Source organism: Acanthopagrus latus, chromosome 5 (assembly GCF_904848185.1).
Source record: "Acanthopagrus latus isolate v.2019 chromosome 5, fAcaLat1.1, whole genome shotgun sequence".
Classification (NCBI taxonomy): domain Eukaryota; kingdom Metazoa; phylum Chordata; class Actinopteri; order Spariformes; family Sparidae; genus Acanthopagrus; species Acanthopagrus latus.
In genome coordinates, this window is record NC_051043.1 from 2,814,734 (window position 1) to 2,841,953 (window position 27,220).

A 27,220-nucleotide genomic window follows, 5' to 3' on the forward strand; every position below is an offset into this window, starting at 1 on the left:
TTTCAGACTACACTGTGTCTGCAAGGACAAAGCCGGCACCCACTTCTCTCTCTTCCCTTTTATTTTTGAAAGATGTTTTCCCTCTAATCTCCTGAATTCATGTAACATTCTAGAGCTGGCACAGACGTCAACTTTCAGTCTGTTTGTGAGGGAATGATGAGACCCAGTGAAAATGGAGAGGCCATTATAGAATTTCCATTAGGCTAAGACAAATGTGTGAAAAGAAATTTGGATGGAAGTTGCATGTTGTGTTGAAGGACTTTTTACCTGAATATGAAAAAAGAACCGAGCCTTCCCTCAGGCTTAAGACAGTAACAGCTTCTGATTACAGTGTGCTGACCCGTGTACAGTAAATAGATATGTAGAAAGACATAAGAAAAGAAAAATGTTACCAATACTCACTACATACAGATGTCTATTCCATGGAGTAGGATCCTCACACTAAAATGTTAGTAATATTTACATGACAATTGCACATTCCGTATGAATCAGCTAGTCATAGGCAATGATTCAGTAGAGCGTGTTCACCTAAATTACAAAGAAATATAATTTCTCACTGAATGGTGAATAGTTTTGATTTTATTTGTTCAGGTTTTGAATTCATTTATATATTTTCCTTTTTCAGATACAAAAATAAAATAACCATGAAATGGACATTGGCAATAAATGTGGTGGGTACTGTCGTTATGAATGTGTGTCAGACAATCTATACTCATCTGCAACGGTCTGTGGCAGAAAATGTTGTGTCTTTTATTGTTTCCTTTAATTTGGAGAATGCCCAGGTGTTAAAGTGAAACTCTCGCCAAAATGCAACCTAGGCTTTTTTTGTGAATGTATATGAGTCAAACGTGTGTGTAAAAGCATAATTATGACGAAAGAGGCACTTTTAATATATATTTTAATTTTCGGGTCAAACTAGTGCATGGGGCACTTTTACGATAGCATCAAAACACTATAGCACTAAACAACACGATTGCACTAAAACACTAAGAACACATGAGCATGAGCACTGCGAACATTGTTTGTGTACACAGAGTTTGCGAAAAATAAAGTTTTTCTGACAATGCTGAGCAATTAATCAGATAGATATTTTTTCAGTTTTTTGTGCTCCTGCTTGGTCAAGAGTTGTTCTTGCATAAAAAAACTTGTTGTGCAGCTGGGGTATTTGCATCTTACAATGGCATGCTTTTTAATGGCTTCTCTTCTGCACTGCAATAATATTAATTGTGTCCTTGCCATCTTGCAGTATGATGGTAATGTAAGTGTATGTTCTTTCTTGATATTCTCCTTTGAAGACAGTAGACCCAAAAAAGGGTAACCCTCTTATTTCTATCCTTGAGTTGCAGGAAGTTGGTAAGTTGCATGGCATGTTACAAGTCATTGCAACCCAGGTGATGTGAAAGACAACATCCAACCCAGCCTGTCACCCTGCTGCCATCTGACAAAAGATACAGAAGTGTCTGCTGCCATACCACCAGATTACAGAGCAGCTTCACTCCTAAAGTTATTAAAATGTTAAAGCATAAAATAGTATATATATATATATATATATATATATATATATATATAGAGAGAGAGAGAGAGAGAGAGAGTATAATAAGGGGATTATTGAGGAACAAGTGACTTTGAGGCTGTGTGCCACTGACAGAGGGAAGGCAGAAAATCTAACTAGTACATTATGTACATTATGTACATTATGTACATTAGGGTTGTCAAACGTGTCAATACTTCTATACTTTTTGATTTCACATGCTACAATCTATGTTAATTATATATTTGATAGTATTTCAAGTGCCAGCATTATAAAAAAATGATCTAGTAACACATTTTCAATGCAAGGCAAAAGTAGGCAGCACTATGTGAGTGGATGTCAGAATAGCCTGCAGGCAACTTGTTTCTGTTAATTAAGAAATTCTATTTTTCAAAGCTGCTTAAAGGAGAACTTCGGTCAATTTAAACATGCAGCTTCATTGCTCAAGCTACCCTTGACTTGCCAGTACTGAAGACACAAACACATTTGGTGCCCTGTAATGGTTGGACCAAATGTGTTTGCGTCTTCGGTACTGGCAAGTCAAGGGTAGCTTGAGCAATGAAGCTGCATGTTAAAATCGACCGAAGTTCTCCTTTAAGAACGGTGACAACAAGAGGACCACTACACAATCTGAGGGAACAGCACCCTGATCTCTTTAAGAGACATGAGAGATGATATAATATAATTTACTGTAATTTATAAATCAAAATGATGCAGCATTATGATGCTGATAAGCTGTCCCCCAAGTGAGCTACCGTCACATTAGCAGCTAGTTTAAAAGTCTAAGCTAGCAAGCTTTTTTTTTTTTTTTTTAATGTTAGCCAACGCTGGCTGCCTTGGGCATTGAGCCTTGCTTAAGTTTGCCATTTTCTTTAATCAACGGCTCGACAGCCTAGTCGATAGGATATAATATCACACCAGTGGGTGGTTTTAAGGACACCTGGGGAAATTTCCATCCATTTTTGTCATGTCACAAGTGGATGTGTTTATAAGGAGACCTGCTGACAATTCAAGTGGTTATTGTGGTGACCAGAAAGGTTTTTGTGAAGCCACAGTTTCTTCCTAACCCAGTGTCACGGTGCCTGCAGTGGCAGTTTTCCCCCCTCCTTTCGCCTTCATGTGCTCCTTCCCTGTGAGTGGCTGTGTCCGTGGGCGTGGTCACCAGTTCCTGCTCCCATTTCCCATCAGCTCATCATCCTCTGGCTGGATTACCCTGGTCTCTCCACTACTCCGGTGCCACACTGTTCCATCAGATATGGTGAATATAATCGAGCTCAAGTTATTTCCACTGCAGATATTGTCGCTACTTGCTTTTAGTGTTTTTTGCCACAAGCTTTTTGGTATTGTGCTTTTGTCTGAGATTGGATCTCAACTCATGCTTTTGCTTTTTTCCTCCTCCGTGTTCAGATTTTCCAGCGTCTCTCTGCTCAGCTCTCTGACCCACCGGAAAACTGTCACCTTCATCTCCAGACCACATCAACTAACCTGCCTGCCCTCACATTTCATTGTTTAACTTTTGTTTGTTAAATAAAGACCCTTGGACTGTTTCTCTGCGTCTGGTCTCTGCATTTTACACTCAACCCTCACACTCTATCCAAGTGCTAATTATAACTAAACCTAAACAAAGCATACACACAGCATCGTGACAAGAGATCAATAGAAAATTTAACCTGAGCAAATGTACAGTTTCAACATAATGAAATGTTCAGTTTGAACTTTTCTGTGGTTTTGCAAAAACAGACTGATTAGCTAATATTTATTTGGGCCAAACTGATCTGTTTCTATCTCTTCCTGTTTTGATTCTATAAAGTTAAAAATTAAAACTGTGTGCAACGTGGGGAAAACAATCCAGAAGAGTAAAACTATTCTAAATTACTATAAATATTACAGATGTGTTGTATGTGTTCAGTGGCTTTTACTGTTTGAGCACCTGTTTGGGTTAATAAAGGAAGAAAAATGTCAGACTATTTTTGTAACTTTGATTTTGTTGTTTTTAGTACACTGGTATTATTTTGGAGTTAAAATAAATTCTGTTATTGTGGCAATTTTGATGTTGTGACGTTAGGGTACATTGTACAAGTGAGACTGCATTTTTGGTATCAGTCATTTGATGTTTTTTTTTTTTTAAAGGTTAAATTATTAATATGTATGTATTATGGTAATGATTCATAATAAAGTGTGACATCAAAGAAAACACACTTTGCATTGAACAGTTCCGTGTGTTTGTATGAATGGATCAGAGGCAGTGGCATGGACAACATGATAGCGTGTTAATGTTATAGTGGCAATCAATATAATTCAGCCACAATAACATGGGATTTGATGGCAATAGGGAAAACATAGCCATATTCATCCTGTAACAGGTACATAAAAGTAACAGTATTTTTGTAAGATGACTTGATGATTCAGACTTGCATTTTCAATGTGCTGTAACAAAGATGAAGGATCTACATGTTACAGAGGGCCTTCATACAGCCCTCAGTGTTTATTTATTATTGAATGGCAGAAACTTGAAAGTTCCCAATTTACCTTCAATTTTGCTGTTTTGTCATTTTTTTTTTAAAGGGTGATAAACATTTTTTAAACAGTGATCGTATTGTAAAGGGTCTAGATGAACTGAAGAACTGAAAACTGCTCGATGGAAGCATTTAACATGGCAGCGCTTAAATAAAATAGTAGAATATATGGTAGAATATAGTTTTAATAAAAGGCAGATCCATAGATACAGCACAAACACACACACACACACACACACACACACACACACACACACACACACACACACACACACACACACACATTTACACAGACACTGAGTTGTGTTAGGACCAGGTGCTAAGCTGATAAGCCCTTCCAACTCCCACAGCAACTCCCGAGCCTAAACTCTCAATCTCTCACACTGTCTCTATTGACTATGGCTGTCTCGACCGAAAACGAAACATGTATGAGAGAGAGCGTGTGAGAGAGAGTGGGTGCACAAGAGAAAACGACTCATGAAAGAAAGCAGACAAAAAGCAGGAGGAGAGAGAGAGTGTGACAGAGAGAGGTAAAGAATCCATTCTCTCTCACCAGGTGAGGTCAAAGGTCTGCATCTTTGATGCTGAGCTTGGACTGAGCATCTTAGCACGGCGACGAGCGCTGGAGACAGTAACCATGACAACCCGACACAGCACAACTGCATTGACCTGCAGGCAGAGGACAACAGCATCAACATGGCCTCCAGCAAACATGAGACGTACCTCTGCAGATCCACTTGGTCTCAAGCTCACCTTTAGAGGAGGGAAAGTTTACCCTCCTCTCAGGCTGCAGGAAATCACATCATAGTTATCAGTACTCAGCTGATGTGCATTATTTCATTTTTCATTGCTCCAGGCCTATCCAAAATTATGAAATAGAACATAGAGGAAAAACAGGAGGGAAACTGAGAGGCTCAATCTGATAGCTTGCTACTATGATCTTTTTGTGTTTGAGATTTTGGAAGATGATAATATAAGGATTATATCTCCGATGTTTAAAGCTGTGGAGTTGCAGCACTTAGTCTTTCTAATAAAATGCATTGCATGTTTCACTGAGGCCCTGAACGATGTTCAACATGTTTCCTTAAAATATTTGTGAAGCCACTTCACAACTTGCTTTTTCTTTGTGATTTAGGGCAGAAATGAATCATCCACATATCAGTTTAGGTGTGTTCACATGTTCACACTAGATGCAGACACATAGGGGATTCACTCATCAGAACATTGCTTTACAATGCTACTGACTATCAACGAGCTTTAAAGAAATGAAGAAATATAGCAAAGACACCCACACATGAACACACACACACACACACACACACACACACACAAAGAATATGATTACATACCGTCAAGACAAATATAACAGGTCCCACAAAGGCCCAGATGGTGTCAGATCTCACATTGAGCCAGCAGTGATCCTCTGCCTTGTACTCATCCACTGATACTGCCAATGTTACACCAACTATTAGAACAGGTAGTCCTGAAAAACAATTTAATACAAGATGAACTATGTGCTATGGCAACAAAAGAAACAAAAGAAACTGTGTGTTCAGACATATTTATGGATAGGACTGCTGTAGCAACAGTTAGACAGATTATTTAGTCTGCTCTGTTTGTTCAGTCTATTTAGTCTGAGGGGGAACCTTGTGAACATTTGCATGCAGAGCTGAAGGAACACCTGAATATTGAGTGTTTGTGTTCTCAGCTCATAAGCGCCATAACACACTCACAGACAGATTTGGGAACATGAACAGTAACAGCTGCAGGATGTTTTTTCTTTCTAAATGGGTTAAGGATGCAGTATGGAATAACATCACATCCATCACATGCTGTATGTGTAAGCATTAACAGTGAAGTGAAATATCAAAAAATCATCATCAGGTTGGTCAAAAGAATGTGCAGTCCCATTAGCAGCCTCTATAGGCTAAGAGCACAGAGGCAACCCTGGATCCCATGGAGCATGAATGTGTGCAGTATGACAATCTTCCGTCGATTAAGGAGATCACTGAAGTGAGACTTGTTCCTGAGGGTGGCGCAGGAGGAGTGGTGTTTCCACAATAGAAAGGCTTGGTCATCTGGGGAGCATACATGTGCTATGTATACTTCATTGCGTCAGCCAATTAGATGTGAATATTTATTGTGTGTAAATGCAAATCTCAGAAAAGGTAATGGGGTCACCACATCGGGGTTCATCCTCTGAGGACTATTAATATCAACATGTTATAGATGTCTGGCCAAGAGTGAAGATGCTTAGCTCTAACCACAGACAGATGGCAGACTGATGTCCATGACGGGGACCTTTTGACTGATAAATGACTGAGAATTATTACATTTTTAACAGGGTATTTCTATTTTAACTGGTGTAGCATTTGCTTTCTATGGTGTGGTTTAGTGGCACAGGAAAAGCGTTAAGCGTTGTGATTTGAGTCGAACACATGCACACGTACACAGACGAGTCAGACAAGTTGAGAGACAGGGGTTGTGAATCGTAATGCTTGAAAAAAGTTACTACCCAGTTTGTCTGTTTTTAGTAAAATGTGTGGCCTCTAAAAGAACCTCAGATTTTCTCAGTCCCTGAAGTGCTATTGTTGTCTTTTTGTTACATATTTGGATTTGGAGCTCTGTGCTTATCAATATGGTGCTGACTGGCTTTGGACTGGCTTCTGAACATGTCACCAACGCATTGCCATGCCATCATGACAAAAAAATAAAATAAATTGAAATCCTACATAGCAATTCACATCTGGTTGCGGTTCAGTATCTTTACTGCCAATATTAAAACCACCATTATAACAAACTCCTGGCTTACAGTACTTAAATACTGACATACCTATATTTGATATAATCATAGTCTACAAATGGCTAAACATGGTAAAATGTGCATCTTGTAGATCACAATATAATTACAGTTTCTATGTAAAGCATGGACATGTACTAAGTTGGCCAGCATGCTATGAAGCCCTGAAACTAACAAAATGTTGTAAAACCTAAGGACACTAAAATGTGTGACGATATACATGATGTGAATGAAATAATCTCAGCATGTCATGAAGCGGTGTCATACTCTTGATTATTTTATCTCCCAGAGGGAATGAAATAGAATAACTAGCCAAGTTAGCTGACTGCCTGTGCCCTCCCCACCTGTGTGTCCCCACATGAACTCTCCCTATCATCAGTCTGAGAACAGCAACATGTCCCATTCCTCCAGCAGCGGAGCCAGGCCAAAGTCAATCCCACTCTTGGTAACAAGACAAGTGTAGTCGTCAGGGATGACTAAACACACATTAAGTGTGAATGTAAACTCTGGGAGATTATTGCTCTGGCCTTCAAACAAACTGTGCTGTAGCACTTCAGAGGCAGAATCATTTAAAACACTTTTCCCTGGTTTTGTTCTTTTCTGCTTATTGTTGTTCTTAATTCTGATGTGACAAACAACTACCTCGCAAAGATTATTGCTCTTTTTTTATGTTTTCATCTAAATTATGCAGAGTGAGCGAGAATAAGTTAGGGTGTTGGAACAACCTCGCAAATAGAGTCATATTTTGATGTAAAATGTGACAGCCGCATTTTGTTGTGTTGCATAAAGACATAGTGAAACCAGTGACAGTCCAACTCCATCAAATTTAGATGCACTTCTGTTTAACTGTCTACAATATGTGTGACATAAAACCTGAGGATAAAAAACCCCCCACATATTTATGCTTACTGTGTTCAATAGCCATATCAAGGTGATGATTGTGGCTTAATCACTGAAAGTCATTGTCAAGAGGAAATAAAAGTACAGGTTCAATTTATTAACTGGGAAAGTTAATAACAGGAGCTGTTGTGATGATGTCATGATGCAGGACCATGGTGTGGAGGATGGTGACTTTTTTCACTATAATTTCACTAATTGTATATTACTATCCTGTAAATCACAAAGTTCCCTAATATCTGATCACGTGTGATAATGATATATTCTGATATACTGTAATGGTGAGAAAAGTCATGAAAGTAAAACTGAAAATGCCTATCTCTGCTGGGCTGGTCTTCATCACAGTAGAAAAGCAATATAAAGCCAGTACCAAAATATATCTGTAATTCCTGCTGCTGGACAGGATGTTACGTATGGTACACCTTGTACTGTTAGAGTATTGTAAAGTTTTAGGATATTATCATGGCAGATAAAAGAAATCGATCCAAATCCACAATTTACTAGGTCATACATCAAACTCCAACCTGACAAGCCACTAAAGGGAAATTTAAATTTTACCCCAGCCAATGATGTAGTAGAGCCTCATCCTGCGGTCCTCACTGATGTTGACAGAGACGACCTTGCTCCAGAGCAGCAGGCCTTCAACTAGCATCCAGGAGAAAGAGGCCATGAAGAAGAGGTGTAGCAGTGCAGTCACGACGAAGCATGCTGCCTACAGGATGAGAAACACAGACAAAGACACAAAGATGCACAGTGAGGTAGGCGGCAGTGTTCACTACACTCATGAGATGAAAGGGACTATTCTTTGAGTTTGTACCTCATCAGTGGAACAAAACGGTTTAATCAGAAATGTGTGCCCTAAAAACATATGGAGATCATCGGTACATATCTCGACAATCTTTCTATTTATACTTAACTGCAAAAATCTGAATCAGAGGTCTGGAGCTAAGGCTAATATTTCTTATATGCAGGTTCAATTTGTGGTCTAATGGTTTGGTCACAAAAGCAAAAAAAAGTCAGATTCCCCTGTGAAGAGGCTTAGAATATCTACCTAAAGTTTCAGGTATACCCGGCTACAGGGATGGACTGGTAATCTGGAATTTGGGCAGATGCCAGAGGGGCCCTTGGCCCTTATGGGCCGGCCGGTTAATCAGAGGGCAGCACTTAGATAAATTCTGTCAGCCACCTTTCAAGCATCAATAAAGACATTACATGAATTGACCACAAGATTGTTTTATATTCTTCACACTAATCAATATGACCAACCTAATGAGTATTTACAGACCACTACGCATCCCTACATCACAGTCATTGTTACCTTCTACAGTCACACATTTTTACATCAGTCTGCACTGTTTTGTAGCTATATGTCTTATTCAGACAAACAAACATACCTGCTTTTTTTATTTGATTTTTTGTCTGCAAAAGTTAAAATGAAGCAATGCCTTCTGGGAATACGAAGACTGACTCTAGTAGACTGTCTGTGTGCTTGTTGGAAGTTGGAGATTGGAAGTTGGAAGCTGAGTGAGATTAAGCTAGAGAGCACTGTTGGCTGGCGGTGAAAAATGCTGCAAACTGACTGAGTTGTTTTTAAAGTCAAGTGCAGCTTGAGCTAGCACTAGCGCTAATACTGCTAGCACTAATGTTAGCGACACAGCTGAGCCAGCACACCAGGGAGAAAGTCAGGACAGTGAGGAATATGAGCAAGAGCAGGAACAAAACAAGCAAGAGGAGGATGAAGAGGTAGACATGGATAACTGCATGATGGTAAGATGTGTTTTTATTATGGAGCGACTGGCTCTGATGATTTATTAATTTGTTTTATGCGTTGGGGTTGTGCATTGTTCTGGTGCAGTTGTTTGTAGCATGGGAATTGTCAAATTTGGGGCTATCAGAAGTGTGTGTTCTTTACGTGATTCAAAGGTTGCGTGCACCCCCCCTCCGTGGGCCGTGGGTGAAAATGCCAGGGCCGTTTTTTGTTCGTCACTGCCCAGCAATCAGTTTTTCAGCTAGTTTAGAGGGAATTCTAACTGACCTGTCCTGGCCTGAGGGAGGCGCTACAGACAATGTCATAGAGTCACCAAATTAGGATCAAATCTTTCCTCAAAGCGAGGGTGGCCATCGCAGTTTGATCCAGAAGAAGAGGGCAACTATTTATCACATTAGTTGCAAAAGATGACATGATTATCTTCACTTCAAAATGTTATTTTTTCAGTCAGCTTTGTACTCTTCTTACACAAACACAAGATTTTTTCTCCAGAAGAAGCAGGTTGTCTAAGTTTATGTATCAAACTTGAAAAATAAAAAATACCTACTGTAACTGATACCTACTGTATGAATGTCATATATTTTCATATTCATTCATATTTAATGTTAAAGAAAAAAGCTTGTTCCACCCACTGTAAAACACTTCAAATGTATAAATATACCATACATGGAGTCTCACCTCATAGGCAGATGCCCAGTCACTGCACATCAACAGCAGCTCTGCGATACCCAGAGCAACAATCAGGTTCTTATGGACAGTGGTACGGTCTGATTTTGGGACACTGCACAGGCGCATGTACGCATGCATGCACACACACACACACACACACAACACACACACACACACACACACACAACATAAATGATAAAGTGAAGATCTCCCAGTATTTCTCACAATTTTTCAAAAATGTTCCACTATGGTGCTGTTGACATGTCTACAGAACACAATGTTCTGTTTTTTTCTATTTATTGATGTGAATCTAGCAGGGTTTACGAAATGCTTTTCACCCTGTGTGCTTTACAGAGTGCACTCGGTGATGTTTGTGACTCACCCCACAGCGATGAAGAGGATGAAGGTGAAGAGGAGGCCACACAGAGACACTCCACAGCCAATGAACGTCAGCACCTGCAGAGCTTTTTCGTTCTCTGGGCTCCTCTAACAAAGACATAGACACACAGAGGCAGAGGCAGACACAGGCACACGCTCATCCACGCGCACACACACACGCACGTACGCACACACACACACACACACACACACACACACACACACACACACACACACACACACACACACACACACACACACAGAACATGAGCTGTAAATAGCAGCACATACTGTAGATGAAAACCTAGTCAAGATACACAGTGATAATCTGAGAGGGGAATGTTACCTGGGCTTCATAAACCTGGAGCAGCAATGCAAAATTGGTGGTGTGGTTGCAGTAGCACACAGTGTATCCATATTGTTTGGACACTACCTCACAACCTTTGGTATTCCACCACCCACCAGCCTCCGGACTAGTAAGACACAAACAGCACATACTAACATATCTAGCACACACAGGAATATCTAGCAAACACAGGAATGTTAGGAATGAAAACATTCTCTGATCTAAGTCTTTTTCAGCTATTACCACATTATTATAGCGCAACAAGTTAGATAATAAATATGTGGTTACAGTGGAATCTGAGACCTCCAATTTGTTATAACTGGTTCTTACATGAGACTGAAATCCCAGAAGGCGCATACTGGATCATACACAGTACCAGTGGGATTCTGTAAGAAATATAGAATATATCATGAATATGTTTAATATATTACACATTTAATTCAGGGAAAAAAAACAAAACACAAAAACGGTGGAGATGTCAATAAAAGTTTAAAGTGAAAGATTTTGTTCACCTGTACTCTGTGCTGGAGCTGGAAGTGAACTGCTGTGCTAACAGGCTGGTCGTCTCCCAGCACTGTGGTGGATATGACAGAAGAGCCCAGAACGGTGCCCAAATACCTGGTTATGTACACAAATTCAAACATCATAATACAGACTCAAAGAGCAAACCATGGAAGAATATGCAGATTACTAAAAATAAGTGATTTCCTTTGTACATTGGTTGGTTGGTGGTTGTTACCACTTGTCAGATGCTAATAATTAAACAACATAAATACATACATAAATAATATTCAAATGTGTTCCATAAATTCTCTTGGTACCTTTTCCCGTTTCCCATACCCGCTTCAAAACTGTGTTAGATAGGTTGATACCTTTATGCTAAAATACATACATACATTCCACAGAAACCAATAATGTAAAGCACAGAGTATGTCCTTCCTCTCAATTGTTTTGTAGGGCAAAGTAAACTAGAATGGAGCTTAAATGGGAAAATATTAAGTAAGTAAAAATATTACCAACATGAAATTATTGTCAGTGTCTCAATTATCTGTGCTTTATGCATGAAAACAATAGGTAAGGCAGGTGCATGGTAATTAAAATGTGGGAACAAAAGTGTAGGCACAATCAGATAAAACCAATCAGCATGAAAATATTTTTTTAGAGATAATTTTTCAGTCTTTTGCAGACTGTGCCACAATATGTGGTGCACAGTATTGTACTGTGAAATGTGTGGTGATAAAATTCAATTTCTTGTGTGTTACCTCTGGCTACCATCAGTGACGGTAGGCACCATGGTGATGTTCTCCTCAGGAGTGAAAAGAGGCCGCAGAGAGCCATACCACGTGTTGACCAATGTGAGCTTATGGAAGCCTACACGTTCAACACAACAGCAAGATGAGGCTTCAGATTAAATCAGACAGCCAAATAAAAGAATATGAAGAGAAATGTGGTTAATTTAGGAATTGCTTATTGTTCAAAATGAATAGTTGTTGCAAAAGCCAACAATGCACCTCCATCTGCACTTCACTGCAAGACCTTGGGGGTGTAAGTAGGTGAGCACATGCTACAGATTCTCAAGTCTGTTGTTAGTGCATTGCAAGACTTAGCTTAATAAAATGTGCCTCGTCTCTTTGCAAACACTCAGTGTTGTGACAGATAAGTCTAAATAAGCAACGGCTGTAAATGCAAGTGGAAGAAGATGATTGGTTCTTGCAGCATTTTCCCACCGTTGTTACGGAGATCCTGTATCTTCTGATGTGGAACTGAAATACAGTCTATGTTGGCGTGTTTCTCTGTCTCAGGCCCACAGAAGCTTGATCCTCTGGATCCTTCCTGCAGTCGCTGCTGCTGCACCTCCAGTTCTGACAAGGACACGACACAAAGCAGATCAAAGAGTTACTGTTACATTTTTCTGATTAGAGAATCTTAAGAAAGCCTATACTTTATTTCACAAATTCCCTTTATATATAAAATTGTACTGAATAATAATTAAATAAAATAAGTAAATAATAGACTGTTTTGTCATGTTACAACATGAGTTTCTGTTTCCAGATCCTGTATGGCTCCTTTTTCTGTGCTTGTCAAACATACTTTTTTTTTTTTTTAATAACTGCACTATTGAAACAACAGTAATGGTTTGTATTTCAATCAAGATTGATTAACCTTGGCTGAAACAGTGTTACCATGGCAACTTTGGCATATTTCTGCTGGATTGTAAGAAGGCGGTACTTTATGTTATCTCAGAAATCTACTTCAGATTTTTCTTTCTGCATCTTTAGGTACTATGCCGAGTGACAGCAAATTTGACACTTTAAAAGAAAAGTTTAAGAAGTTCCATGAACAAATCTTACCCAAGGCTGTGGTGAGTATGTCATAATGCATGATACTGAAAGTTCTCTCTTAATCCTGCTCCCTTCTGAAATCATTTGACCTCAGCCTCGTCAAAAATAGGTCCAAGCAATCAGACAATTAGAAAGGTTATAAAGATTACAGCAGTTTGGCCAGATTTGAGTCTGCTGTATGTGAAGTTCAAATTGAAAAATTTTCATTATACACCGACTTGCAACACACAGTACTGTAACTGCGATGGATGTTTACAACAGACACTGTGAGCAACAATTTTAGTTAATATTTAAGTCATTTTAATACTGTTTCACCTTCATTTTCTATTCTACATACATTTGACTAACCAGTGGGTTTGTTTACAACCTGTCTGACTGCTCAGGTTTCTGCCCCACCAGACATTATTTGGTGAAGAGAGCTCAGTAGTTGGTGGGTACAGTGTTGGCAAGCACTACAAAAATAAAAGTGCTATGATAAACCATAGTTCGATTTAAAGCCCAGAGACAAACCTGAATATTGATCTCCTGACCAAACACTGAGAAAACATTTCACCAAAGAATGCCCTGAAGGCTAAAAGATGATAAAATAAATAAATAAATAAATAAAAATAAAATTGAAAATTCAGTTGTTTCTTCTCATCCCTGTGCTGATGGAAAGCTGGCTGGCTTTGTAGTTCACCAAACATTTCTGGAGCTTCACAGCAAAACAGCGTTGCAGCATTAAATTGGTTCCATACAGCTAAAATGGCAAATTAATTTGTCAAGGCAATATTCACAGTCTCAACACACAGTTGAACTCATGCAGACGAGCTTCAGACGTATTGCGATAATGCATTCACCTTAGCAGCTACAGTGGCTTTAAAAAGGGTGTTGACAAATAATGTCTTTTCAAATCAGTTTGGCTTTTGGAGACTTACCATTTGTGTGGTTTTTCTTCATGTTTTAAAATCAGTCTCCAGCTACTTCAGTCGTTTAGGAGAAAGCTACATCACTGTTTTGCTGTGACGCTCCAGAACTGTTTTGCTGACTACAAATCTTTACCCAACTTTTTTTTTTCGCTTTTGGGGTCAACTTGTCCTTTAATGGGACAGTTAATCAATTAATCACTGAGGCTTCCTCTAAAGAGCTGTACAGGGCTTTAAGATGAAATAATGTACACTTTTCTGGCCATTCTGCAGGTCCACAGTTCTTCGGATGTGAGTTTTTGCGAGATATTATGGATGCATTTGGGTGCAGCTGATCACATCCTGCATGAAACATTTGATTTGGTGTTAAGGTACTGGCTGATTATAGTTAGCAAACATAGTCTTGTCAACCGTGATTATGATTATAACATAAAGCTGATGAAACATTATGAGGAATTGCAGAAAGTAACATGGATATAAAATGTATTATCGTTTATTTAAGTACTCTGGAGGAACTCCTTTCTAGCTACTTTTGGCATGATTTTTGTGTGTGACTTTTTTCAAACTTAGTGATTATTCTGTTACGATTGGTGAATGGATCTTTATTCTTTTAATAGTTTAACCATTACATAATTTAGCAATTCTTTTCATTCAGTGCAGCCATTTTCATGATGGACCCAGACCTAACTTGAATGTGTCTTCCTTTAGTTCAAAATTCCTATATCTGTTTAAGTGTTTTAATTTGACATCCGTGCAAGTGTGTGTGACTCACTGATGTTGGGGCTGTGAATGGTCAGGTGATCATTCTCTGCCAGTAAGTGAGGGCTCAGACTGGTAACCATCCGGTCAATACTCTTGACCACATCCATGGGGCCGTTCACCACCTAAAAAACACACAGAGCACTGGCATCTTAGGAGCAGCCACACTCCTCCTCTTTGGCCTGTTGTGCACAGTCAAAGCTAAAGAGGTTCATTTCAAAATGCCATTCAAATGCCACATAATAAGAAAATGCTTTCAGTGCGGTTCACTGTTTGCCAGGGTCTACGCACAGTTTGGCTGAAGAGGGCACACACATTTCAATAGACCGGCCTACAATGCTGGGTACAATTATGGGTTTCGCATTGTCTGTTTTGAAATCCCTCATTCTGAATTCAACGTGCCCATCTAAGAGCTGAGCCTTGGAGACAGAGCCGGAAGCAGAGCGAGGGAGGTTTGTGGATTAGTACAGCCAGAGTTTTTCAAAGTGCTGCTCATCCATTTAGTCTGGGCTGAGGTGACCTTGGAGCGCTCAGAGGCCTGGGGGGAAGGGAGGCAAGAGCTGAGAGAAACGCAACACTTGACAGAAAGCAACCTCATCAAGTTGCACAGATCAATAGTGCAGAAGTAGAAGTGTTAAAATAGAACTTGGTAATAGAGTTTTAAGAGAACACAATGTACCGTAACTGTGAACTAAGTTTGAGTATGGTTTCCTCTTAGAAACGTTTTTTTTTTTTCCATAAGTATGGCGGCTGCTGTAGTATTTGTCAGCTCTGTTATACTATTCTTGGTGTAACTTAATCATTCCAGCGTAGATGATGAGCTCTTATGAGAGCGTAGCTATAGAAACATGCTGCTCTCTAGTGCTTAAGAGCTGAAATAGCAGTCTGTCTGTCTGTCTGTCTATCTATCTATCTATCTATCTATCTATCTATCTATCTATCTATCTATCTATCTATCTATCTATCTATCTATCTATCTATCTATCTATCTGTCTGTCTGTCTGTCTGTCTGTCTGTCTGTCTGTCTGTCTGTCTGTCTATTTATCTATCTATCTAGAGAACATGTGGTTAAATGATGAAAAGACAGGGTCGAAAATAACTGCAGTGAGTCAATATCTCCTATCTGTCTAGTCTTAACATATTTGTTTGGTATTGCATTACTGGAATAACTTGACTGAATTTAGAAAAATAAAGCCTACTTGAGCATAACTTCTAAAATACATAGCACAATCCATAAATTACGTCACAGTGAACTGAGTGACAAAGTTTTCCTGTTGCAAGACAAATGTAACCTGTGGGCCTGAGATGTATGAAGTGTTTCGAAGGTTGCGCTGAGCTGGATTTTAGTAAAGAATACAGTGTGAAGAGTTTAAAAAAGTTAATTTAGTATGGGAAATATGTTATTAGATTATAACAAAACTGTAAAGGGCTATTCCACTTCCAACCGTTTACTTTTCCCAGAAAGTTCTGCACAGCCTGTGAAAACAGCTGCAGAATGTCTTCTGTGGCCCAAGAGGATTTTTCTAACATTTCTAAAAATATCTGATCATGTTATCTTGGCTTTGGTTTTGACACTACATTTTTCTATCAGAAAGACCATGTCACAAATCAGGCCATAGGGCTTTGAAAGACCAGTTTTTGGGATCTTGATCTTTATTGGAGACCAACAGACATATCTTGGCCTCTGCAGGTACAAATTTGACCTTGAAATTGAAAGTGCAACACTAAAATTAATTTGTTGGAATACCCCTTTTACAAAACCATGTATCATGGCTGAAGTTGAAGCAAGAACATGCAGTGCTACTGTATATACTGTCTGTACTGTGTATATATATATATATATATATATATATATATATATATATATATATATATATATATATATATATATATATATATATATATATATATATAATATATATATATGCTACCCCTTTGATGGCCTGCCACTTGAGAGCGTTGTCTTCACAGATGATGCTGTCCGCCACACTGATGAAGTGCTGGCCAAGCTCCTTGATGTTCTCCTGGCTGTGGTTGGTGGCATCAGTAAGTGGCTGAATGGGCACATCAGCAGCGAGAAACAACAGCTGTATGAGGGACACCATGTCTGTTGGCTGCAGTCCCTCTTGCTGGGTGTCCTCCAGGGCCTGGACAGAGATGTTCAACAGGGCAGATGCCTGGGCCAGGCTGCCCAGCTCTGACGGCTGCTGCCCCAACACTGCCTGGGGGTGGAGGAAATGGGTTCAAAAGAGCTATAGCTACTTCTTCCATTTTGTCATCATGTGTTTTTATATTTATTACAGTAAAATCACCGGTTGAGGTCAATCCTTCATGAGACCAAATCAGAAAGCCAAAGAGTGCTTCATCTCTTAAAGGAGGGAGATTAATTACATATTAGTTGTATAATTTTTCTAAACTGTTCGGGAGCTGTTAACTAATTACGACATTTATTTTAAAATGTTGTTTTTCATTATTTTTCTGTTTGGCTGATAATAAATTCTGGTAATGTCCCAGTAAATTATTACATTTAGTTTTGAATTATTCAGAATGACAATGAGTTCTTCATATCAACATAAAACATTAAGCTTTTATCTAAAATATTGATATCAGCATCAGCTTTTAGAAACCAGTGGAAATACACATTAGACATACAATTGAATGTCTTAATACTGAAGAAAGATAAAATAACAAATTAAACATGCTCTCTGGTTGAACTGAAGAATTACTCTATGTTAAGTGAAACGTTTCAACTAGTGACATATTTCAAGAAGTGGGGAAAGAAGGGACAGTTAAATAAATTAAAACATATGGGTTGTCTACCTGGGTTTTGTTGGAATGCTTCATCAGATGGCTCATAAAGGCAGTGGGATGAGAGTTCCGAGAATCACTCATCTGCTTCATCTTCAGGTATCGCTCTATGCCAAAAACAACATAACATCAGTGTGGATGATGTAATAGCAGGATGCTCTGCTGTGCAATAAACTCATCCTTTAGCTGGTCAAACCAGAGCCACTGAAGCATCCTAGAATAAAACAATCACAGCAGAAACTGACCTCTGACCACCATGCTGACAAGACAAGACTTTCCTCACCTAAAGCTCAATTGTCATAATGTAATAACAGCAGGCAAATATCTGATATATTTCTATTCTTCATTTGATAAGTTATCATTCTACTTACACTGACAGTAACCACTCAAAGTCACAGATCAACATTATCTCACAAAATCAAATGACATATTGGCCTCACATCATGTCCTGTATCAGCTTTATCAAATGGCCACCATTTACCTCATGAAGAAGTTTTCAGATGTACAGCCTGTTGTGTTTAAGCAAGATTGTGCAATAAAGACAGATCCACAAAACTGAGCCTGCTGTTAAATAGATTTTATTTATTTGACTGATATTCAGCTCTAGCATCAGTCAGCAGAAAAATGCTGACTCTACATATAAATTTAGATGACATGTGTTTTGGAGAAAAACAAAGTGAGTGCTTTGCAGTTCAGTCCACTGTCATTTTGACCACGCCCATCAGTGAGAACTGCGCTTGATTATCTTTGTCTTGTTTCTTCGTCTCCTCGGCCCTTCCTAAGTCATCAGCAAAGCACCACACTGGAGTTTTATTTACAATTTCCGCAGATCTCATGAGTTTGATTGACAGGTTAAATGTGGCACTCTAATCTAAAACCAAATGTTTCTTTAATGAAAATGGCAGTGAGTTGAAACGCAGAAAGAAGGTATGATTGCAGTATGTCAACTTTAATAATGCAATTATACTTTAATAGTTAAATTTAGTTAATTAATGGGTAAGGGTTTATATTAAAAGTTACACTGCATTTTATTTCCATGCATTGAAACTATTTTTTCAAATGAAATTAAAATATATTGATAAGTAATTATGTAATATTTCAACTGGAACAGCATTTAATTCCCATGAAATTACATTTTAATGAAAAAGCAATTGTTTTTAATTGGCCGCTATTAGTTTTCAATTAATTCATCCATTAATTCATCCAACATCCTAACCTTGATATGAAAGTGATATAAAGCCTTTTGTGGCTCCAGAGGAAGTTGCATGTAATCTGACAAATTGCCTCCAGTGACGTCCCTCAGTGGCTAAGTTGCATTGTGGCTAAAGTAAGTTAACAATTTTGAAAAGCATGAAGAATGCTTGGCATAAAAAAATGATTTCTTTAGTTCTGCTGTAATAATTAGAATAATTTGTTTTTAAACTGTCAATAATGAGTCCATAAGAGTTATGTGGGAGTGCAATGCTAGACCGGTGGACTTTCAAAACCTGAAGCAGCTTCTTTTGGAGCCACAAAAGGCTTTTCCTATTTTTTTTTCCCCATATGCAGTAGTAATCAAAAAGATATGAAACAGAAACCACTGAGCACAGCTAAGTGAATGAACATAAACCATACAGTAAATAACTACACAGTTTATAACATTTATATTTTTTGAGTCTGGTTGCATTTTCTTAAGGGGTTTTGGTTACATTTGGGTATTTGGACTTATGACTCAGTATTTCTAAAGTCCTGGCTATGGCTCTGGAAAACATTTGCACACAATGATGTAACTGACATTTTGTGACTATGAATATTTGAGGTCCAGTACTTCAGTTTTCGTAAATCCATTGAATCACTTGATGCAGGCTATACAATAATGAATGAATCAACATGTCTGGTCACAATTACATTTTTACATTCATTTATATTAACAATTAGAGTACAAACCCTGACAATAGCTGACCACCCCTTTTCTATTGGACAGTGTGTTGTGTTAGACTCACCTCTGCTGCTTCTGCAGATGAACGGCAGCAGATCTGAACAGTCTGTCTGGCCAAACAGTGGGAGCTGATTCGACCAGCCCTGCAGCGTCTTGCAGTCCTGCAGCTCCATCTGCTGATGTACTGTTACACACACACACACACACACACACACACACACACACACACACACACACACACACACACACACACACACACACACACACACACAGTCACGCACAAATGACAAGGGTCAGCTTCAGTATGTCTAATTGTCCTGACTACTAAAAAATATGACCAAAGTATGAGGTATATATGAGCTTTGGTGAACAAAGAAAACATGAATTTATTACAAATTCAAATCTAAGTTTGAGAACAACTAAAACCCTTCAAGCTTTTTTTATTACCAGTGACCTCATGGATCTTGTAAGAGTGAAATAAAATTAGACAGTGGGGGAGTTCCTGCTCACCACTGCATGGAGCTCTGTTCTTCCCCAAGCTACCCACACACTGTCAGCTGTCAGATGTGGGAAACCCCTCCATCCACCTCTCCCTTCCTGCCTCTTGGTCCCACTTTCACTCCCCTTCATTCTGTCCACTTAGACAATGTAATGTGTTTCTAGAGTTGTCTCTTCATCAGACTGCTCAGATTCACACTGTCTGGGTTTACAGGCCTTTACTAAGGAAGGAATTATTTCTGAATGGCTCTAATACTGTGACACAGGCAACTTAGAGAACCACTGGATAAGTAATGCTACCCATAAGACCCAAAATGTGAGCTGAAACACAAAATATAAGAAAACTAGGTAGGAAAATGGGACATTAACGTAAGCTGTCCCACAAAGAATGTTACGAACGAAAGGCAGTGCTAAATATATGAACAAAACTGTAACATGAAAAATGAAATATGAAAATATATTGACAAATGGAATAAAGGGGAACTATAGTTCTGCGCACAGCAGTCAACTTTTAGTTCTAGTGTTTTATGGAAAACATCCAAAATCAAAGCTGCAAGCAGCGATGAACAGGCCATCGCAGTCCATGTGCGTCGGGGCATACTGCTGTCAGGGCATGTACACATCTCTCAACTGTCCGTGTTTTGGACAGTGTAGGAAGGAGTTAAATGTAATTTCCTGTGTACAACTTGTGACGCTGTGACTATGACTGTACACTGGCCTATGTGTTCAGGGCTGGACTCTTATCAAGCATGTGAAGTTTGGTCCAGATAGGAATGAGGAAGTTGTTCCTTTATCATTTGGTGGCCTGTATCAAATAATGTACACTGAAGTCAGAAGAACTCTCTGCAATCTACATTAGAAAAAAAAAAAAAGGACTACAGGTGAAAAATCCCTCAAATGAATTTGTGGTCAGTTGTGTTTTGAATATTGATTGGCGGTGATGCTGTTGGAGTGTGTGCTCGCCTTTTAGTTGCATGTCATCTTGTAGTGTATGATATGGAGGAAAAACCTAAATGTAAATATGATGATTGTCTGAATTCCTGTGTCCAGTAGGTGGCACTATGGGTATGACACAGTATTGATGCATGGACGTATTAAGAGCGACATGGTATACATCTGGTGTACGTGGGAAATTGTATGTTTAAGTTATAAGGACTTGATGCTTTATGGCGAACCATGACATTGGGTGTCATGCTTCGCCATAAAGCATGAAGTGTTTCATGTTTGACGAACGCGAAAGCTTTTGATAACTTTTCATGTTCAAGGTCTGAGAATGATACTGAGTGAATTGGAAGTCTGTGGTGTTCAGTCTGTAGGGGGAGTTCGTTAAAGTATGAGGCATGGAAATGGATCAAAATGGGGGGAAAATTGGGAACCTTGAATCAAAATGGCTGACTTCCTGTTGGAGTGACAATTTGGTACCCCGATTTTGTTCGTGTGTCTGGTCATGATACATATGCATACCGAATGTCATTCATGTATGTACATGTAGGAGGCGGGGCTTGGATTTTTAATATTCCAGCCTTAGGGGCTCATGGGGAAGTAGTAACCTGAGTTTGATGTCATTCGGACACAGCAATGTGGAGATATGCAACACTCATCAGGGCTTCCCCACAACGAGCAAGCTGTGGCAGGAGAGTGGTGAGTTGTGTTCTCTTTTCAATAGAAATCCAGCAAAGCTAGCAAATGTTTGATGCCTCGAACTATGTTCTGGGACCCTATTTGTACTGTTATTGAAGTTTGGTGCTGTTCTGAGCATTATTGTGTGGCTATGAGTGGCTTTTTGATGGCTGTTTCTTGGTGGAGGTACTGCAGTGTATTCTTATCGTGCAGTCTTTCCTGAGGTTGCTAAAACTACATAAGAGGTTGGCAAACTTGATCTCTCGTGGGGGGGGTTTTACTCGGTGTCATGGTGTGTAAGTCCAACAATATGTCATGAATGTTTAAATTGTTACTAATTTAATGATACAACGTAATGCAGCATATTGTGATCTGACAGGGTGGAAACAAACAAACAAACAAACAAACAAACAAACAAACAAACAAACTGTTTATCTGGAATATCTTGAAGGTATACAATGTCACCCATCAAGGCACTGCCAATCAAATTACATGCAAGCAAACTTTCCTCAAAGATTACTTTATCAGCTCTGTATCTCTACTGCTTGTCTTGCAATCTTTGCAACAGAAGTTACAGTTTTTCTCAGTCGCTTTGGTGCTTTTCTCAGATCAGAATAAAAATTCTCATAACTATTAGTTCAACCTCCACAACCTTTAGTCATTTGTGCACATCATAGTAGCAATTTCTCCTTCCCCTGAACAAATTGCAAATGCTTTTGGACATGTATCAGTTGCTTTCATACAATTCTCTGCTGTTTTATAACATTTTATTTTGCTTATGTCATGTCAGTCAAAATGAACTATGATAAGCCACTTGTTCACAGTCGCTCAGGGATGAATCCCATGAACCCTCTCTTGGCAAGCATATATGAACCGAGCAGGACATAGTATGAACCGTTTCTACAATTCTGTGACACAGAAATGGAAGGTAAGTATTGTGGAAGAGGGGTGAGGATGCAGGGAGGAAGGGGAAGGGGACAAAACAGGGGAAGAAGGAGAAGGAGCCAAATACATATTCTTATGAAATTAGGACTACAGTTGTGGACCATGTTGTCAATCATGGCCTCACAATGGCTGAGGCTGGTCGGAGGGTGCAACCAAATGTTGAAAGAACCACTGTGAATTCAATCATTCACACATTTCATAGGGAGAACAGGTGTGTATAGTATTGGACAGTAATCCAGCATCTCATAATATCTCATGTTTACTGTACATTAATGTAATTTTACTCTGCACCACATAAGATTGAAAGACAACCTCGCAGAGGTTGAAGAGGGCCCCTCTTTACACTGCAGCAAGAGGAAGCCATTTGTTCAATGGTGACTGCAAACAATGCAATAAAGTTGAAAGAAGTGTGTCCGAGTTCTGACCTTTATTTTGCATTGGAAAACACTGAGAGAATAAACTATCATAATGAAAACATGACAAAGCCATTTGACTATCTTGTTCATAAACGATGGTGTCAAGACTTCTCATTTTGATGACACTGGCAGTTTCATTGTCATGGACACTTGCTTTTGAGGAATGGACTGTCCATTTTGAGCAAGTGACGTGCTTTTGCAGGTTATCCACTAGGTTTTGCAGTTTGCACTAATTGTTTTGAGAAATGCACTCACTGCTGTAATGTTAATAGTGATGTGAGAAAAGCACCAAAGCAACTGAGAAAAACTGCAAATGACAATAAAATGACCATCATAGTGTCATATGTTGGTGCATTACTGCTGGTTATATTTGTTTTCTATTATGTGTTGTGTTTTGCGTATTTTGTTCAACATGTTTTATCAAATTATTTTTGTGTTTCAGAATCTCTTAAGTTATATTATTGGAATGTATTTTATTTTGATTTGAGTTGATTACATGGATGCCTTAGAAACAGCCAATTGATTTTAGGCAGTGAATGCAACCTTTGACTGACAGCTGCACCAGCCAATCAGCACTGCTAGGTGCAAGCTGCAAGCTGCAAGCCAAGATGAACCCTGAAACCAGAGAAAGTGACTCCTGTGTTTGTAGAGCAGGCTGCTGGCCATCTCATGAGTTCTAGGTCCACAGGCATTGCTGGGAGCGGTTCAGCCGAGGTGGAGGTCGGACGAGGGATGGGAGCAGCCGGAGGCCATAAGCAACAGTGAGATTTTCGGTGGAAGATGGCTCGCGGTGGCTAACCAGCATGGCGGGAGAGACGGCGCTAACATTACAGGAGGACAAAAACTAGAGCATGGTCATGAGCTCTCGGACTGTTGAATTTTAACATGGTCTTAATTCTTTTTTTTTTTTAAAGTATTTTTTTGGCCTTTTCTGATAGTGCAGCTGAAGAGTTAGAGAGGAAACAGGGTAAGAGACAGGGAGTGACACGCAGCAAAGGGACCCGGGCCGGGAGTCGAACCTGGGTCCGCTGCAGAGCCTCGGCACATGGGTCGCGCGCGCTACCGACTGAGCTATGCGGCACCCAACCTGGTCTTAATTCTGCTTTTAAAAGAACAGTCCCCTATTTTAAAGAAAGGACATTCCCCTAACCTATGATTATTCTTAACCAGTTCTTGTGCAATACATGTTTTCTGTGTATTATTGTGTTGGGTCATTGAGTACTGCTCACCCTTGTATAAAGAACTTGCAATTTAGAAGTGGTGGTTCGGACTGTCACCTGAACATTTATAAAAATAGAGAGAAACCGCCCTTATGACAATTGAGATAACTTTCTGGAATTGTCATATCAAGTTTCATAACATCCTAAAGCACTCATAGATCTTTTACTCAAACCGGACCTCCTGGACCGTAGTTCATTGTCTCATCAGTACCAAAAACAGGCCCCCATCAATGCAGCTGCTGTTTTCAGTTGGAAGACTCAATTACATGGTGCCCTGCCTCTCACCTTCAGAGACATTAGTTGTTAAATTTAATCTTGAAAGATTCTGGAGGTCACAGACATTTTGTGGACCCATGGAAATCGATCAGTCCTCCTGACTTGCTTACCTGCCTGAAAGAGACAGTCACTGATAAAATACTCTGCATAAGCAAAATGCAATCTTACCTGGGCAAAACAAAAAGACCTGCACCTCTTTGACCACTGGATGACTGCTTAGATGGTCAAGGTTCCAATTGAAAAGCATGTCCTTGGTCATGGGTGAACATGCATTGATAGCGTGGACATGCCTTTTTTCCAGAGTAATATTCCAAACATTCAGGTCGGTGATATTTCCAAAAAATGGCTCTGTGAAATTCCCTCCAAATGAATCTTGGTCCTGACCCAGAATGAATATCCCATCTCCATATATATCTCTGGAAGTATCTGTGCCTGAGCCCATGTCCTTCCTGTCCCCATCCACATAGATTGCCCAGTCGCCACTGCTCCGGCACCATGTGACACAGATATGATGCCAAGCTCCGTCATTGGAGAAGAACGCCTTGTAGGGCAGGTGCTTCCCATGGATGATGAGGGCCAGAAGGATGCGTCCCTGCATGTCCACTTGGCCCCTGAGCTGGAACTCATTGGTAAAGACAGGTGCAGCATAGGAGAAGATGGTGGACACTTCTTTCCACTCTGGGTTCCACTGAACACGAACACACACAGTGACAGACGATAGGGCAAGAAAGGACATGTTGACACGAGTGAACCCATCTCGGGATTCCTTTGGGAAGTGTAGAGCTGAGAGCTGTAAATCTAAAGAAGAGTAGAAGAAGAAGTCATTGGTCAAATCGTATATTTTGTATTACCTTACTTATATTTTCAGCTTGTTGGTCCACTGATTTCACTCACATTGTTTGGAAAGGGCCACAGGCTTAGAGGCTGTGCTGCTGGGATTCCCAACCCAGACAGGTGAGCGAAGTCCAGTCTGCCGAATCAGCTCCAGGGCTCCTTCCTGGTCTTTTGACTGGTCCAGGGTTGGAAGGGAGCTGAACTGGCCTCTGCAGAAGCTGTCAGCCCTGGAGAAGGTCAGTGAGTCATTGACAAGCTGGAAAGCCCAATGAGAAGTCAGATGGACCGGTCTGTCATGTCCTACAAGTTAGACACAGAAAAAATGAAATAAAAGTAAACAAAAATAAAGAAATGAATGAAAAAAGTGAAACAAACAATATGAAGTTAATGACTTTTTGATGGATGGGGTAGACACATGAGGGAAGCCAGTGCTATGAACTGAAACTGCTGGCAACTAAATGGCCACTAAACATGATTAGTAGGCTCACCATGAGAGTCCCCCATTCTGTCTGGCCCAGCATGTGTTGGCTCACCCCCACATACCACCTGCAGGACAAAGAGTTTATACTTTATTTTACCAAAGAGGTTGCCAAAGAGAAATTCCCTGCATATCTAATGAAAGCAGCATCAAAAGCAAAAGTTGCTGTCATCTGAAAATAAATGGGTGAAAATTATAGGTGTTAAAATATCTCATGCACTTACTCTCAATATAATGCATTTGCATTACACAACATTGAAAATCTAAATACGAGTGAACAATAAACACACTAAAAACTGTTTGCATGTATCTTGTTACATTATGTAGAGAATAAGGAAGTTATTACCACAAATGAGAAGAGTATGAGTCCAGTTTGCAGGGCTTCAGTCATCTCTGAGCAAGTACAGTCTCCTTACTAAAATAAACCACTGAGCTTACCTCGGAAATAATATTTCTGCTTGATCCAGATGTACCTCACTTTAGAAAAAGGTCCAGATGTCCTTCAAATCCCAGAGTTAATACAGGACCCTCCTTACTATGGTTGTTTAAGGCAGTAATATCTAAAATGTAGGTTTGAATATTGCATGCAAAGGCAACACAGAAGCATTTTCTTGTGTCACTCTACAGCCAGTAGTTTTAAAAGATTCTGCATGTGTCCTGGGTCACTGTTCCACTCTCAGTTGTAGAATCCCCATTTTCCCCCAGGGCGGTATAACGTCTCTTTGAGTAAAACTCCATGTGTAGTATGATCAAACCCAAATCTGGTCCAGACTCCTCATCAAGTGCCTTGGCTTCGATATCCAGCATATCCAGTTTCTGGTCTCCTGACTGGGGGAGAGCCAGTGATTCCAGTGCGTCTGACCAAGAGTCCCAGTCTGTCTCTTGCCTCCCGTCAGACCCCCCACCCCTCCCTCCATCCTTAGTACCCTAAAGCCATCAGCCTTTGTCATGCAAATGAAGTTATTTTTTAAAAGAACCCAACTTACGCAAGCAGTGTCAAGCATTTGGCACAGAGAGTTCATCAAGAGCAGCAGGGTTGCAGACATTTTTACCACATAGCCCTTCTTTATGCCCTCTGTAAGACTCTCTAAAGTTAACTGGGACATCTGTACTTCATAGGCAATAAAACATTAGTACAACTAATTTAAGCTGTTCACAGTAAAGCATTTAAGTTTGTCTGGGTGGATGACTCATCTGGTGGTCATCTGTGCAAAATGTCTGAAAAGCTTTTGTATGCACTTTCACATCAAATGCATCTATATGTTCAAAACACCTGCCACATGCTTTTCACAGGCA

The 27,220-nt window shown here is 39.6% G+C and overlaps 1 protein-coding gene across 2 annotated transcripts in view; it reads right to left on the bottom strand.

Moving 5' to 3' along the window:
* Positions 1–26,721, bottom strand: part of adgrd2 (adhesion G protein-coupled receptor D2) — a 49,551-nt gene extending 22,830 nt beyond the window's left edge. For both annotated transcript variants that reach the window (XM_037098534.1, XM_037098533.1), the window contains exons 1-18: positions 26,271–26,721; positions 25,935–25,992; positions 25,507–25,746; positions 24,781–25,410; positions 19,702–19,821; positions 17,732–17,826; positions 16,843–17,133; positions 14,925–15,036; positions 12,633–12,767; positions 12,168–12,276; positions 11,418–11,523; positions 11,236–11,291; positions 10,906–11,032; positions 10,564–10,667; positions 10,191–10,293; positions 8,303–8,456; positions 5,397–5,530; positions 4,601–4,716 (exon numbers count right to left, since the gene is read on the bottom strand). In XM_037098534.1, the coding sequence (XP_036954429.1) occupies positions 4,601–4,716; positions 5,397–5,530; positions 8,303–8,456; positions 10,191–10,293; positions 10,564–10,667; positions 10,906–11,032; positions 11,236–11,291; positions 11,418–11,523; positions 12,168–12,276; positions 12,633–12,767; positions 14,925–15,036; positions 16,843–17,133; positions 17,732–17,826; positions 19,702–19,821; positions 24,781–25,410; positions 25,507–25,746; positions 25,935–25,992; positions 26,271–26,315 (2,735 nt within the window). In that variant the 5' untranslated portion in view covers positions 26,316–26,721. The remainder of the gene's footprint in view (positions 1–4,600; positions 4,717–5,396; positions 5,531–8,302; positions 8,457–10,190; positions 10,294–10,563; positions 10,668–10,905; positions 11,033–11,235; positions 11,292–11,417; positions 11,524–12,167; positions 12,277–12,632; positions 12,768–14,924; positions 15,037–16,842; positions 17,134–17,731; positions 17,827–19,701; positions 19,822–24,780; positions 25,411–25,506; positions 25,747–25,934; positions 25,993–26,270) is intronic.
* Between the last annotated feature and the right edge of the window lie 499 nt (positions 26,722–27,220).